This window comes from Carlito syrichta, unplaced genomic scaffold, assembly GCF_000164805.1.
Source record: "Carlito syrichta isolate Samal-C Ts95f unplaced genomic scaffold, Tarsius_syrichta-2.0.1 Scaffold300089, whole genome shotgun sequence".
NCBI lineage: Eukaryota > Metazoa > Chordata > Mammalia > Primates > Tarsiidae > Carlito > Carlito syrichta.
This window is the reverse complement of record NW_007244185.1, coordinates 16663-29373: the sequence shown is the minus strand read 5'-3', so window position 1 is coordinate 29373 and position 12711 is coordinate 16663. Positions and strand designations below refer to the sequence as shown.

General features: G+C 47.2%; 1 protein-coding gene and 1 pseudogene across 1 annotated transcript; one reads left to right on the top strand and one right to left on the bottom strand.

The window, feature by feature from the left end:
• Positions 1-32: 32 nt before the first annotated feature.
• Positions 33-6308, top strand: WFDC2 (WAP four-disulfide core domain 2). Its single transcript, XM_008054728.1, has 4 exons — positions 33-111; positions 692-835; positions 3508-3660; positions 6145-6308. The coding sequence occupies exons 1-3, from the start codon at positions 33-35 to the stop codon at positions 3657-3659; spliced, it is 375 nt and encodes a 124-aa protein (XP_008052919.1). The 3' UTR covers position 3660; positions 6145-6308.
• A 2466-nt stretch (positions 6309-8774) lies between these two features.
• LOC103256985 lies at positions 8775-9630 on the bottom strand (annotated as a pseudogene).
• Between the last annotated feature and the right edge of the window lie 3081 nt (positions 9631-12711).

The following is a 12711-nucleotide window of genomic DNA, read 5'->3' as shown; positions in this document are numbered from 1 at the left end:
GCTCACACCTGCACCTCGCCCAGTCCAGCACCATGCCTGCCTGTTGTTTCGGCCCGCTCGCCGCCGCCTTCCTTCTTGGCCAGCTGCTGCTTGGTCTCCCCCCAGCCAAAGGTGAGTGGGGGTGGGGAAGGGCCGAACCACGAGTTCCAGGACTGAGCCCGACAGAGGTGTATTCTCTCTGGGGGCTAGGGACTGGGAATTCCTGGGGTGGAAATGGGGAGATTCATGAAAACTAAAATATGGGTACTTCTAGGGCTTAAAGGTGGTGACCTTTGGAGCCTAGGGTGTGGGGTCCGATGTGCTGGAGGCGGGGAGACGACTTAAGTCTGTAATTCGAGGAGAGGTCCTCTGTGCCAAAAGCGAACACTTTGTGACTGGGGTGGGCCCGCGGACGGCGGGGGGCTGCCCTCCCTAGCATTGGAAACTCCTAGACGCTCGGCTGTGAGGAGTCCCTTAAGGGCTGAGATTTGAGGGCTCTGAGGCCAAGGGTTAGGGAACCCGTGAACTCTCAGGTGTCAAGGACCCCTAGCCTGGAGGTAGTCCTCTAGGGGTTGTAAGTGGGGACCCTGGGGCCAGAGGCTGAGAATTCCTTGGAGTTAAGATTTGGGGCCCTTGGAACAGAGGTGGGCACCCTCTAAGACTGGAGCTACGCCCCATCCCCGGCTGTTTCCCCCACAACTCCCCACGCCAGGCGCGGGAGCAGAGAAGACGGGCGTGTGCCCCGAGATCCAGCCGGAGCAGAACTGCACGCAGGAGTGCCTCTCCGACAGCGATTGCCCGGACAATCTCAAGTGCTGCCGCGCGGGCTGCGTCAGCCTCTGCAGCTTGCCCAATGGTAAGCCCACGGGACGTCCCGGGACGGGCGGGGCCGCGCCGAGCAGGGAGGAGGCGGGGCGCCCGGGTTCCGGGAAGAGGGACGCCCCGGGACCCAGGGACCCCCGGGAAAATCGATGCAGATGAAACCAGACCCGCCCGGGCTCTCTCCCTCGCGCGGCTCCAGGGGAGACAAAGGCATCGCTGAAGCGCAGCCAAAGGAAGAGGGGGTTCCCCACCCCTAGCTGGATTCGAGTCTATGGTGCATGACGGGCTTCCGGGCACGCACAGCCGGGACATTGTTCCGGGCGGCCAGGGAACCCGGGCCCGCAGTTTCCTCCTCGGACTGGCTGAAGCCTGCGGGGAAGCCTGGGCTGGCGTCCGAGCTGGGTCCCCGGGCCTGGCTCACCCCTCTCCAGGTCCCTTTCCTGGGGTCTCCCCCAGCCCTAGGGGGAAGCACTGGGAGCGCCTGGCCTGGCAAGACTCCCCTGATTCCTCGGTCCAGGCAGAAAGGAACTTTACAGATTTAGGAAAGCTCCCAGCTCATCTTAAAGATGTGGAAGAGAGCGTGGGAGAGAGAAACGTTCTTGCCCAAGGTGGCACCGCCATCCTGTGGCTGCGGGAGTCATAATGAGGGTTTCAACTTTTTCCTTTCCCATTTACTGGCTGAGTGGTTTGAAGAAAGCCTGGACTCCTCCCTGGGCACTTTGTCCCCTTCCTCATCTTAAAAACAATCTCTTGTGCTCCAAGGACTGAGTGAGAGACAGCTTGGGTGCTCCATCAAAGGCACGTGGTTCTACCAGGCTGTGGGGACTCTGGTCAGAGCAGGAAATTGCCTTACACAGCATGGGAGTCTCAGCTTCTCCTTTTCTGGAGGGAAACGCTGAGGATTGGAGACAGGGATATGAAGCAAGTTACTGTCATACTGTTTAATTCAGAATACAGCCCCTGTGATTTTTTCCTCTTTGCCATTTAAGAGGCCAACACAGGCTGGGAAGATTTGCAATTCAGAGACTCCAGACGTGAGTGAGCAAGGTGTTGGGAGGCAGAGGAGTCTGGCTCATCAGGGGTGGCTTCTGGGTCTGGAGACCCCTAATATGGGCCAAAGAAGAAGTTCCAGAAGGAGAATGGAAGGTGGGGAGAGAAAGCAGGAGTCAGATGGACAGCTGAGAGAGGTGGACGGGCAGGAGGCAAAGTAAGAAGTCTTTGCTGTTTGATGATGAAGAGCTTGTTTCCTTATCTCAGATAGATTGACTGAGGCAGGGAGAGATGACCTTCTGAGCTAGAGAGGGAGTCTGGAGGTTTGAGTCCTAGTTCTGCCAGCTCCTAGTTTTGTGATCCTGAGCCTCTACTCTGTTGTCTACAAAATGGGAATGCTAATCTCAAATTGTATAGAACTGACACGAGGGTTGGATGAAATAAGACATGTCTCACTAGTGATTCTGTAAAAGGGGCTTGCTTTGCTCATGCACTGTTCTCTCTTTATTCCCTTTTGTTCCAGGGTAGCCTAGGGTTGAGTGCTCTAGCCCCTTTTAAGAGAATGTATTTTTCTGTTTTAGGAAGTCAGGACTCTATCAGCTACTTTTGTTGTCCTTTACAGTTAATCACTCAGTCCTGTGCCTATGCTTTACATTGGGGTGAGCCTGGCTCCCCGCTCCATGACTCAGGAAGTGGAGTGGTATGTGTGTGTATGAGTTAAGTTAAAAAGCTGAGTTCAGATTTTGGTTTTACTTCTGACCAGTGTGGTGTTGGATGACCCCTTCACCTCTGTGCCTCATTTATTCATCTGAGATATGAACACGGTTAGAGATATCTCCTACCAAGGAGATACTTAATGTGTGGATTAAAGAAGACACAGAAAGCATTGTAAAGCTGTCTGTGTGTGTGTTAGTAGAAGGACATGTGGTTTTGTCTTGCGTGGATGTGTGAGTGTATATGGATGGCCAAGGTACTGAGTGATTATAACTGGGAGTGGGTCTAAGAGGGTCAGTAGAGAAAAGATTGTGAGTGTGTAACCCCTCACATGTGCACTGCACTTTAAAGTTGACATAGTGATGTGATGCACAGTGATTAGAGTCTCTGGAGCCAGATTTCCTGGGGTTTAAATTCTGCCTCAATTTTATATGACCTTAGGCAAGTTGTTCAACATCTCAGGGCCTGTAACATGAGGAGATATTAACAGCCCCCCCGTTTAGAATGATTGTGAGAATTAGAGGAGTTAAATATATGCCAAGTGCTTCATATAATGCCTGGCACATAGTAGAAGCTAATTAAGTGTTTGCTGTCAAAATTTCCCATTATTATTACAGACTGGTGTGGTCTTTCAAGGAGAAATAATATGTGTTTGCCTCCACTGCTTTCACGACTTCCTGTTGTGAGTAGCATGAATTCCACTGACACATAAAGATACTGGGGTTCTGGGAGATTTCCGACCCTAGGCTACAAAGTTAGGCAATGGCAGAACTGGTACTAAAACCGAGGCCCTGTGATTCCAGAACCATCTGAGAGGAGGGGAGAGTTGCAGGCAGTCTTTGTGGGTCCCCGAAGAACACCTCAGGCCCCAGGATAGACTCAGGTAGGCAGCTCTGCTGCTTGTGAAGCCAAGTGAGGGGTAATCGGGGGGGTCATGCTGCAGATACATGTTCGTGTCCCTGTAGCCCCTCTACCCACTTGCCTAATCTTTTCTCTACCTAGAAAAGCAGGGTTCCTGTCCCCGGGTGGACATTAGCTTCCCCCAACTCGGCATCTGCTGGGATCAGTGCAAGGTGGACAGTGAGTGCCCTGGACTGAAGAAATGCTGCCGCAATGGCTGCGGGAATGTGTCCTGTGTCACTCCCATCTTCTGAGGTAGGTGAAGTGGGGAAGAGGTGTATTGGTGACCAGATGTTGAGGGTACCTGCAGCAGGTTGGAGAGGAGACCTGAGTAAACACACTGCCCCTCACGGATCTGTCCAGTTATTTACTTTCATTCACTCAACAAATGTTTATTGAGTATCTGTCTCGTGTCCTGCACTACTCTAGGTACTGAGATGCTCCAGGAATGAAATGTCTCCCAGATGGGTTTTATAGTCCAGTGGGCAGTAAACAAAGTAAATAAGCAAGCAAATTTTATGGTCAGTTATGAGGAGCCAAGTACCAAAAGATAAAGAAAGCAGAGAAAGGAGATAAAATGTATGGGGGGCACAGGGAGTAGCATTGCAGGTTTTGCGTGAACAATCAGTAAAGACCCCTACTTAGAAGGTGGCATTTGGATAAAGACTTGATGGAAATAAGGGAGAGAGCCATGAGGATATCCAGGGAGAGTGTTATAGGTAGAGGGAGCAGCAGGTGCAAAGGCAGGAGCATCCTTGGGCACTTCAGGGAGAGGCAGAGGCAGGAGCCAGTGAGCTGGAGGTGGGGGGGGATGAGAAGAGAGGGTATGTGGCAACAGGGGGGTGGGCGGTTCATTTGGAGACTATTTCAAGGCTTTGGTCTTAACCTAGAGATGTGGCACCCCTGAAAGGGAGCTCTTTGGCTGCTGTGTGTGGGTAGACTGTAGTGGGGGCAGGGGCAGACCTGTTTTGACACCTGCAAGAGGGCAGGTGAGAGATGACCTGGACCAGGCTGGAATCAGGGGAGATAAGTGGCTGACTTTTTGGGGGGAAGGGTGAGGGGAGTTGTGTCCTGGGGGAGGGGACAGTGGCTAGAAGGTCTAGGACAGTAGTAAGCGCTTTGCATGGCCAGTGGGAAGAAAGAAAGAGTTTATCTTTCTTTGCCAAAGAGCTTGGCTTTGCAGGACAAACATGGGATCAGTTAACTTCAGTTCAGTTCATCAAAGATGTGTTTGAAGTATGTCAAGCACTTACTCTGTGGCAGGCCAGGACTAAATTTAGCCATCTCTAGTGGCTCTGGCATTCAAAGGAAAATATTGTAGAGCCTAACTTTCCCCTATATATAATTAAAAATAAACAATATTAAGTCATAAAGTAAGTGTCAGGGAGTAAAGGAAAAATAGAATAATGGAGTAATTGCTTAGTTGGCCCATTGAGTGGTCAGGCACTGTGCTGCTAGCTCCATGCCAGGTCTGAGACAAAAAGTTCGCCTCTCCCCGGAGCCTGCAGTCTGGTGGCTGAGGTGGATGGATGGGTAACACTCCCAGTGCCTGTAGTCAGTGTCCGTTTGTGAAAAACAGGAGGAAACATCACCCAGGCAAGGGTTAGGAGAGGATGACTCAGGTAAGTCAAGGAAGCCTTCCTAGATGAGTGATCCTGAGCCAGGCTTAAAAGAGGATTGGAGGTTGGTAATGCAGTAAAGTGCAGTGGAGAGGCTGTCTCAAGCAGAGGGAACTTGGAGGCTCCCTTGGGTTGAAATCTCACTGTGGTTATGTGCTACCTTTAACAACCTCAGCAAAGGAACCCAAAGATCACTGATGGAATCCAATAGTGCCCAGATTAGAAAACTGAGGCCCAGGGAGGGTGATGTGATCTTTAGTGCCTAAAAGAGAAATATGCTCTTCCTGGGGCCAAGAACTCTCCAATGATGCCAACTGCATGGGTAGGCTTTGCAGTCAGAAAGACGAAAGTTCAAATTTCAGCTCTGGGCCAGGCATGGTGGCTCACACCTGTAATTCCAGCACTTTGGGAGGCATAGATGGGAGGATCTCTTGAAGCAAGGAGTTCGAGACCAACCTGGGCAACATAATAAGACCTTGTAGCTAAAAATAAATAAATAAATAAATAAATAAATAAATAAATAAATAAATAACCTGGGTGTGGCAGTGTATGCCTGTAGTCTCAGCTACTCAGGAGGCTGAGGTGGAAGGATCACCTGAGCCCAGGAGGTGGAGGTTGTGGTGAGCTGTGATCGTGCCACAGCACTCCAGCCTGGATGACAAAGTGAGAGGAGACTCTGACTCAAAAAAAAAGTTCATGTCTGATACTAAATTAGCTTTTTACCTCCCTGAGCCACAATTATCTTGCTTATAATGGGAGCTAAATAAGATCTATTTGTTCAGCCAATCCCAGCTTAACCAAAGGAATTAAGTAAGTCATGGTGGAACTTCCTGGTGATTGAGGGATGCTTAGGAAAATAAATGATCATGGCTCCTCAGGGAGGCCAAAACGGATAGTTGGAAACATAATATACCCAGGTGTGTCCTGGGGATGGTCTGAAGCAGAAGAGATGAGTCTACAAGCTATAGGAAAATGTAAGCAGAGCCTCAAGAAGGTGAGGCTCTGTGGTATGGGTGTGTGGGATGGGGTATGGTAGGGGAGTTGGTCCAGGGTTTAAGCTGCAGGTACTCTTGTATAGTGTGATGGATATTGTTGACGGGATTGTTATGCTTTTCTTCAGATCCAGCCACCACCATCCTGAGGAGTGGGTAGGAGAAGCCTCTGCCTAGCCCTGCATCTGGTTTCAGCCCAGCTGCCCTCCCCTCTTTGTGGCCTCTGCATTCCCTCTTTGGCTCTGACCACAGCTTCTCCCTTTTCCAACCAATAAAATAACCACTTTCAGCACATTCTGTCCCTGTCTCCCTGACTTAGGTAGAGGTGGGTTGGCAGGTGGAGGGTGGCCAGATCATCCAGGCATGAGGTCCGGGAAAGGATCAACTCTGAAACAATGAGCATTAATTCAGGGCTCGTCTCATGGGTGTTAGCACTCTCCTTGTGAGTCCTTGCACTAACCCTGTGAGGTGGGTCACTCTTCCACCAAGAAAACCGAGTCTCAGGTGATGGAGTGCTTCTCAAATCAGATTCTTTACTGAGGTTTCTGATCATAGCTGCATGTACTACATGCCAGATATAGTACTGGGAGATTTGCTTATGAGATCTGACTCCTCAAAGCAATTTTCAGGGTAGTTGATAACAGTCCCCTGATGTAGAACAGGACTCCATGGGGCTACTTGCCTGGAGCTACACAGAAAGATGACAAAATCAGGATCCTTCGCTGTTTTGTGTGAATAATACACTCATATGGATCAAAATTTAGAAGATTTAAAAAGGATATACAATGAAAAGTGACTTTCACCCTTAACTCCCTGCCTCGTTCCTCCTCACTCAGCCACCAGATTGTTTTCTATGGAGACAACCAATGTTATCAGTTTCTTGTGTATTCTTTCAGATGGGTATCTCCAACTCGCTCCTCCTTCTCTCTCTCTTCCCATTCTTTCTTCCTCTTTTCCCATTTCGCCCCTCTAACCCTGACACTCTATCCTTCTTTCTTCTCCCTTCCCCCTCCTCTCTATTCTCTCTCTATCCTTCCTCTCTCTGCCCCTTTTCCATCCTTTTGTCTTTAATATTATCTTTCTAAGCCCCTTTCTCAACACCCTCTCTCTAATCCTTTATATACATTTCCTTCTATCTCTCTATGTTCATTGCTCCCTCCATTTTCTTCTTTCCCCCCTCCCTATCTCTATCATCTATCTCCATCTATCTGGGCATATATAGACATAAAATTCTTATCTTCCCACCTTTTTATGTGAATTGTTGGACGCTATACGTGCTGTCCTATATCTTGCTTTTTATCACTTTACAATGTTTCTTGGAGCTGACTCTAGTAAAGCATGAAGAATCTCTCCCTTCTTTCTTATGACTGTTTAGTATCCCATTGTTTGGATGTACCAAAATTTATTTGAACACACTTCACCTGATGATTGGGTTGCATTCAGCCTTTTGAAGGCTGGGCTTGATCCTGGGTCATCCAATTCGAGAATCCCATACTTGCTCCACTGCAATGATTTCTCACTTTAATCCCTGGGGTGCGGATTTGGTCTTTGGAGTAAGGAGGAGGAAGACAAAGGAAGTAATGGCGTAACTCTGGCCCCTCAGGAGCAGCCTTTACATCCTCCCTACTCTTCTACCAACAGAAGCATGTGAGAGGTCCGGTCAGCTTGAGTGGAATCGATTGTCTGGAGCCTGGCTTGGTGTCTGCCAGGCCTTATCTTCCTCATCCTCTTGTGGGTCCCCGCCCCAGGTCAGAAGCCAGACAATACCTCAGGTCTTCTCCATACCCCTCCTGGGGACACAAGCTGAAAAGTCAACTAGTAGGAGCGGAGGTGCACTGTGCGTATGACTGCCACTTGGCTGTAGATGATGGTATAGCTTTTCTTCTAGCTCCCCCTTTCCTGAATTCTATCCCTGTCCATGCTTGAAGTCTCCTCACCCTTTTAAGGCAGAAATTTAGGCATCCAGTGATGGGTTGGAAGAGTTGCTAGGGACTCAGTGTGTGACTACCACCTCTTCCATTTCTCCTCTCCTTCCCCAGGTTTACATTCTGAATGAGAGGCCTGGGCAGCGTGACAGGTCTAACTCAGGGATGGAGGGATGGCAAAGGTATTTTCCACATGCTGTCATTCCTTCCACCAGTACCCATGCCACACAATTGGATCACTCCTGCTGCTCCTCAGCATGAGTCTATATGGGGCCATAGAATCTTCAGCACAAGACTCCAGGCAGGTGCTACAGTTATCCCTTTAGTGGGGTTGGCAGGAAAATTTGCTACCTCTGATTTAACTCAATAAAAAGTGCCAATGGTGGAAGAGCAAACCTGGTGGTTGATGCTTTACTGAATGAGACGACTGCATAGTGTACCCTGAGCAGGAATCTCAGGGAGATGGAACCTCAGTTCTCCACCAGAACCTTAAGGGGTTGGGACTTTTTAAAGGGGGCCCCAGTCCAGGGTTCTCCTGGAGTAGATGATGTGGAGGTTCCCAGGGGTATCAGTAATGGACAGAAAGAACCTACCAGGAAAGGAGGGCTGAGGGGTGGAGTGGGGTGGGTGAGGAAACAGGAGTGGGTGGGGTAGACCAGGAAGAGCCTCTAGTCTAGAATCTTTCTTTTTTTAGCTGCTTGGTCAATAAGTTTATTGTTTTTCTCTGAATAATCTTCATAGAAAATGGCTTTTGGATATCTAACCCTGAATTGTACCCCACAATTTTAAAATAAAACTTTGGAAAAAAAAAGAAAATGGTGTTTGGTTTAGCTCTAAGTGGCTTGCTCCTGAGCTCTGAGGAAATTTGCCTTCTTCTGAGCTACCCGAGCTTTCTTCTGGGCAAGAAACATCTTAGGATGGTACCACCTCTTCTTGACTTCTTTCTTGGGCTTCTCATAGCCTGGATTCTCTCATATAGCAGCATGAGCTTTCTTATACATCGCCTCCATCATGTCTGGAGTTATATTGTATACTGAGAGAATTGTTTCTTGCAAACATTCTCATCTTACTTTAGGTAATGTGTGTAATCTGCAATGTTCTGACCCATGACATGCTTCTGAGGTACCTCTACATTGAAATCCTTGTTTTCTGAATCAGAACCAGGGAGTTATTTGGTACTGTGAAGGATAGAACAGCCTCCATCTGAAGCTCTCTTCAGGGGCTCTCAATTTTTATTTCCAGTGGTGATTCTGGCATCTACACAGCAAGCAAAGACGCACAGTTGCTCATCAGTGCTTTCCACATCATATTCATCTCTGCTCAACCTCCACTTGGCCTTCACATATCCTGTCCATGCCAGATCTACTGAGGAGCCTACAGGCCAGAACTATATGCTGCAGCATACATAGTCCAGTCAACTTTTACAGCATACTTTGGGAGTTCATGAGCATGTGCTGTGCAGCCTATCATAACCCCTCCTATATGGGCAAAAGCAATCTGACAAATGATATTTCTGTTGTTTACATGAACTATCATTTTGCATTTGGGTGTGTTATACTTATTTTTATCTGGGATCACCAAGCATTTCAGAGCATAGTAATCAGTTTAACTTTCTCATCTTCTAAATCTTCCCTTGCATCTCTTGAAGTGGGGCTTACTCTTGACAAGTTTAACAAACCCCATTCTTCGGAATAGATACCCATGTCCATGACTTGATAGAGACTTGCAGCAGTGCTGCAGGAGAAAAATCCTCAGGACCTTCCTTTGATCCGTCTTTGCAGCTAAGTGAAAGCCGTAGGTCTGAGACTCTGAGGTTCTTTGAGGAGGATGAGGAGGAGGAGAAAAGAAGGAGGAGGCTCTGGACTGGTTCCTTCCTCCCCATCTTCCAGGTCTTGATAATCTGTGCTTGATATCAGCAGACCACAGCAATGCTTAGTTTTGGTCAGGAGGACTACTCCCAGGGCCCAGGAATCCTGGTAAACAGGTGGATCCAGATGGGACTGCCATCCTCAAGGCCCCTCTCAGAACCACGCAGCTTGACTGCCCCTTCAGAATGCAGGGCAGGTCTTTTTTCCACACTTACTCTCTCCCATTTCCAACAGCAAACTGCTTTGTGGATGGCTCTAAGGCCCATTTCCAACCCACAGGGCTGTAGATGGCAACACTCATGTGGAAACAAATATCTGTTCCACACGAAAAGTGCCCATTTGAAATTGGAGTGATAGTATGAAGTTATATGAGTGAGATGGAGCTTCAAAAATAGAGTCCTAAAGACAGACCAGTCAGGGAGGGGATAGTGCTACCCGAGGAACACCACCAGCAGAAGCATTCATTCATTCAAAAAATATGTATTGAGCACCTACTATGTGTTCTGTTCTAGATGGCAGGATTTCACATTAAAGAGGGGTGATATGTGTATTGGGAGAGGGAGATTCAATAAATGGATGAACCAATACATATATAACATGTCAGTTGGTGGAAAAGTTATGGAGAAATATAAAGCTGAGTAAGAGAAATAGCAAACGTGGGAAATAGCATAGCTGTAAGAGTGATTATCTTATAGAGAGTAGTCATGAGGTGTTAGTCAAGTAGCTAACTCAAGGAGGACATACTCTATGTGACAAATTGTGGTAAGAGCAATCGAGACAGAGGAGAAATTCCAGGTCAAAGTACCTGAGGCCAAAATATGCTCAGGGTATTTGAGGATCATCCAAGAGACTGGCGTGGCTGGGGTGAATGAGTGATCAGGAGCATGAGTGGAGTTGAGGTCAGAGAGGTAACGTGGGTTTACAGCATGAGGGCCATGTGTGTCACTGCAAGGACTTTGCCTCTTATTCAGAATGAATTTGGGAGGCACTGGAGGAACAGAAGGATGACATAATATGCCAAGAAAAGGGTCTTTCTGGCTGCTGTGTTGTGCATACATTACAGGGGATGATATGGAATCAGGGAGGCAAGTTAGGTTACTACAACAAGGCAGGTAAACACTGGCTTTTTTTTTTTTTTTTTAATAACTGTTCAGCCAACGGTATGAAAACTGCCAGATGGAAATCTTGGTTTCCTTAAATGAAGCTTGATTGTGTCCCTTGGTGGAAGTTTTCCTTCTAAAATTTTTCTTCAAAAACACTAAACCTATAGAGGCTTGAGACATAGTAGTGAAAAGCACACACATTTAAGAAGGGTCATTGTATCCATTAGTTATTGTCATAGTAACAGCTACATGTTACGGTGAAACTGAAAACTGCCAGATGGAAATCTTGGTTTCCTTAAATGAAGCTTGATTGTGTCCCTTGGTGGAAGTTTTCCTTCTAAAATTTTTCTTCAAAAACACTAAACCTATAGAGGCTTGAGACATAGTAGTGAAAAGCACACACATTTAAGAAGGGTCATTGTATCCATTAGTTATTGTCATAGTAATGTTGCATGTTACGGTGAAACTGTTATTCATGGAATTCACCAAATTCAGTGACTTAAAGCAACAATCATTTGTTCTCACTCCCATTTCTGTGGGTCAACTGGGGTTCACCTGATCTGGTGAACTAACTCAAATTCAGTGACTTAAAGCAACAATCATTTGTTCTCACTCCCATTTCTGTGGGTCAGCTGGGGTTCATCTGATCTGGGCTGAGCTTAGCTGGTCCTTCTTGGAACGGCAGGCTACCTAAGGCATGTTCTCATAATGATGGCAAAAGGACAAGCACATTCCAAGTGTCTGCTTTCATCATGTCTGTTAACATACTATTGGCCAAAACAAATCACCTGCCAAGCCCAAAGTCAAGGGACAAAGAAGTACACTTAGCCTCTAGTGGAAGGAACTGCAAAGTCCTTGAGTGTGGATATAAGGAAGAATGACAAATTGGGGATAATAACTTAATCTACTACGGTCATTATGTTTAATAACAAGATGCTCTTTGGTTGCTCCAACCCATTTATTTTGGCTGTGAGAGAAAAGCACCATATGTTGGTTGTTGATCTACAGCATCTAAGTGAATAGTACCTTATCCACTTAGAGTTTTATCTTCAAGTTGATGTCACACCAGCAGGCCATCCTGCCTTTTTTTTTTTTTTTTTTTGAGTTGGAGTCTCACTCTGTCGCCCAGACTGGAGTGCAGTGGCCGCTCCCGGCCACCGCAGCCTCGACCTGCTGGGCTCCGGTGATCCTTCCGCCTCAGTCTTCCAAGTAGCCAGAATTATAGGCATGCGCTACCACGCCTAGCTGATTTTTTTTTGATTTATTGTAGAGATGAGGTCTCGACTGCTCAGGCAGGTCTCAAACCCGCGGGCTCAGGCAATCCACTCACCTCAGCCTCCCAAAGGCGCGGGATTACAGGCTGAGCCACTGAGCCCAGCTCATCCTGCCATTTTATAAGTCCAACTTCTTCTGGGTGATGGGGAACATGATAAGATTGGTGAATTCCATAAATAACAGGCCCTTCCGTTATTTATTTCACCGTAACATTCTTCCCCCAGATATCTGCATGGGTAACCTTACTTTTACTCAAGTGTAACCTTCTCGAGGAGGCCCATTCTGACAATTAAAATTGCATACTTATGCACTCCCAATTCCTCTTACTCCACTTTTTTTCCATAGCACCTTTTACTATTAGTCTATATAATTTAATTTTTTTTATGTTTATTGTGTATTGTCTTGACTCCATCTTGAATGTAAGCTCTCTGGAGGAAGACATCATTGTTCATTTTGTGTCTGGCATACAGTAGGCATGCAATAAATATTTGTTGACTGAAGAAATGAATGAGTGAATGAATGGT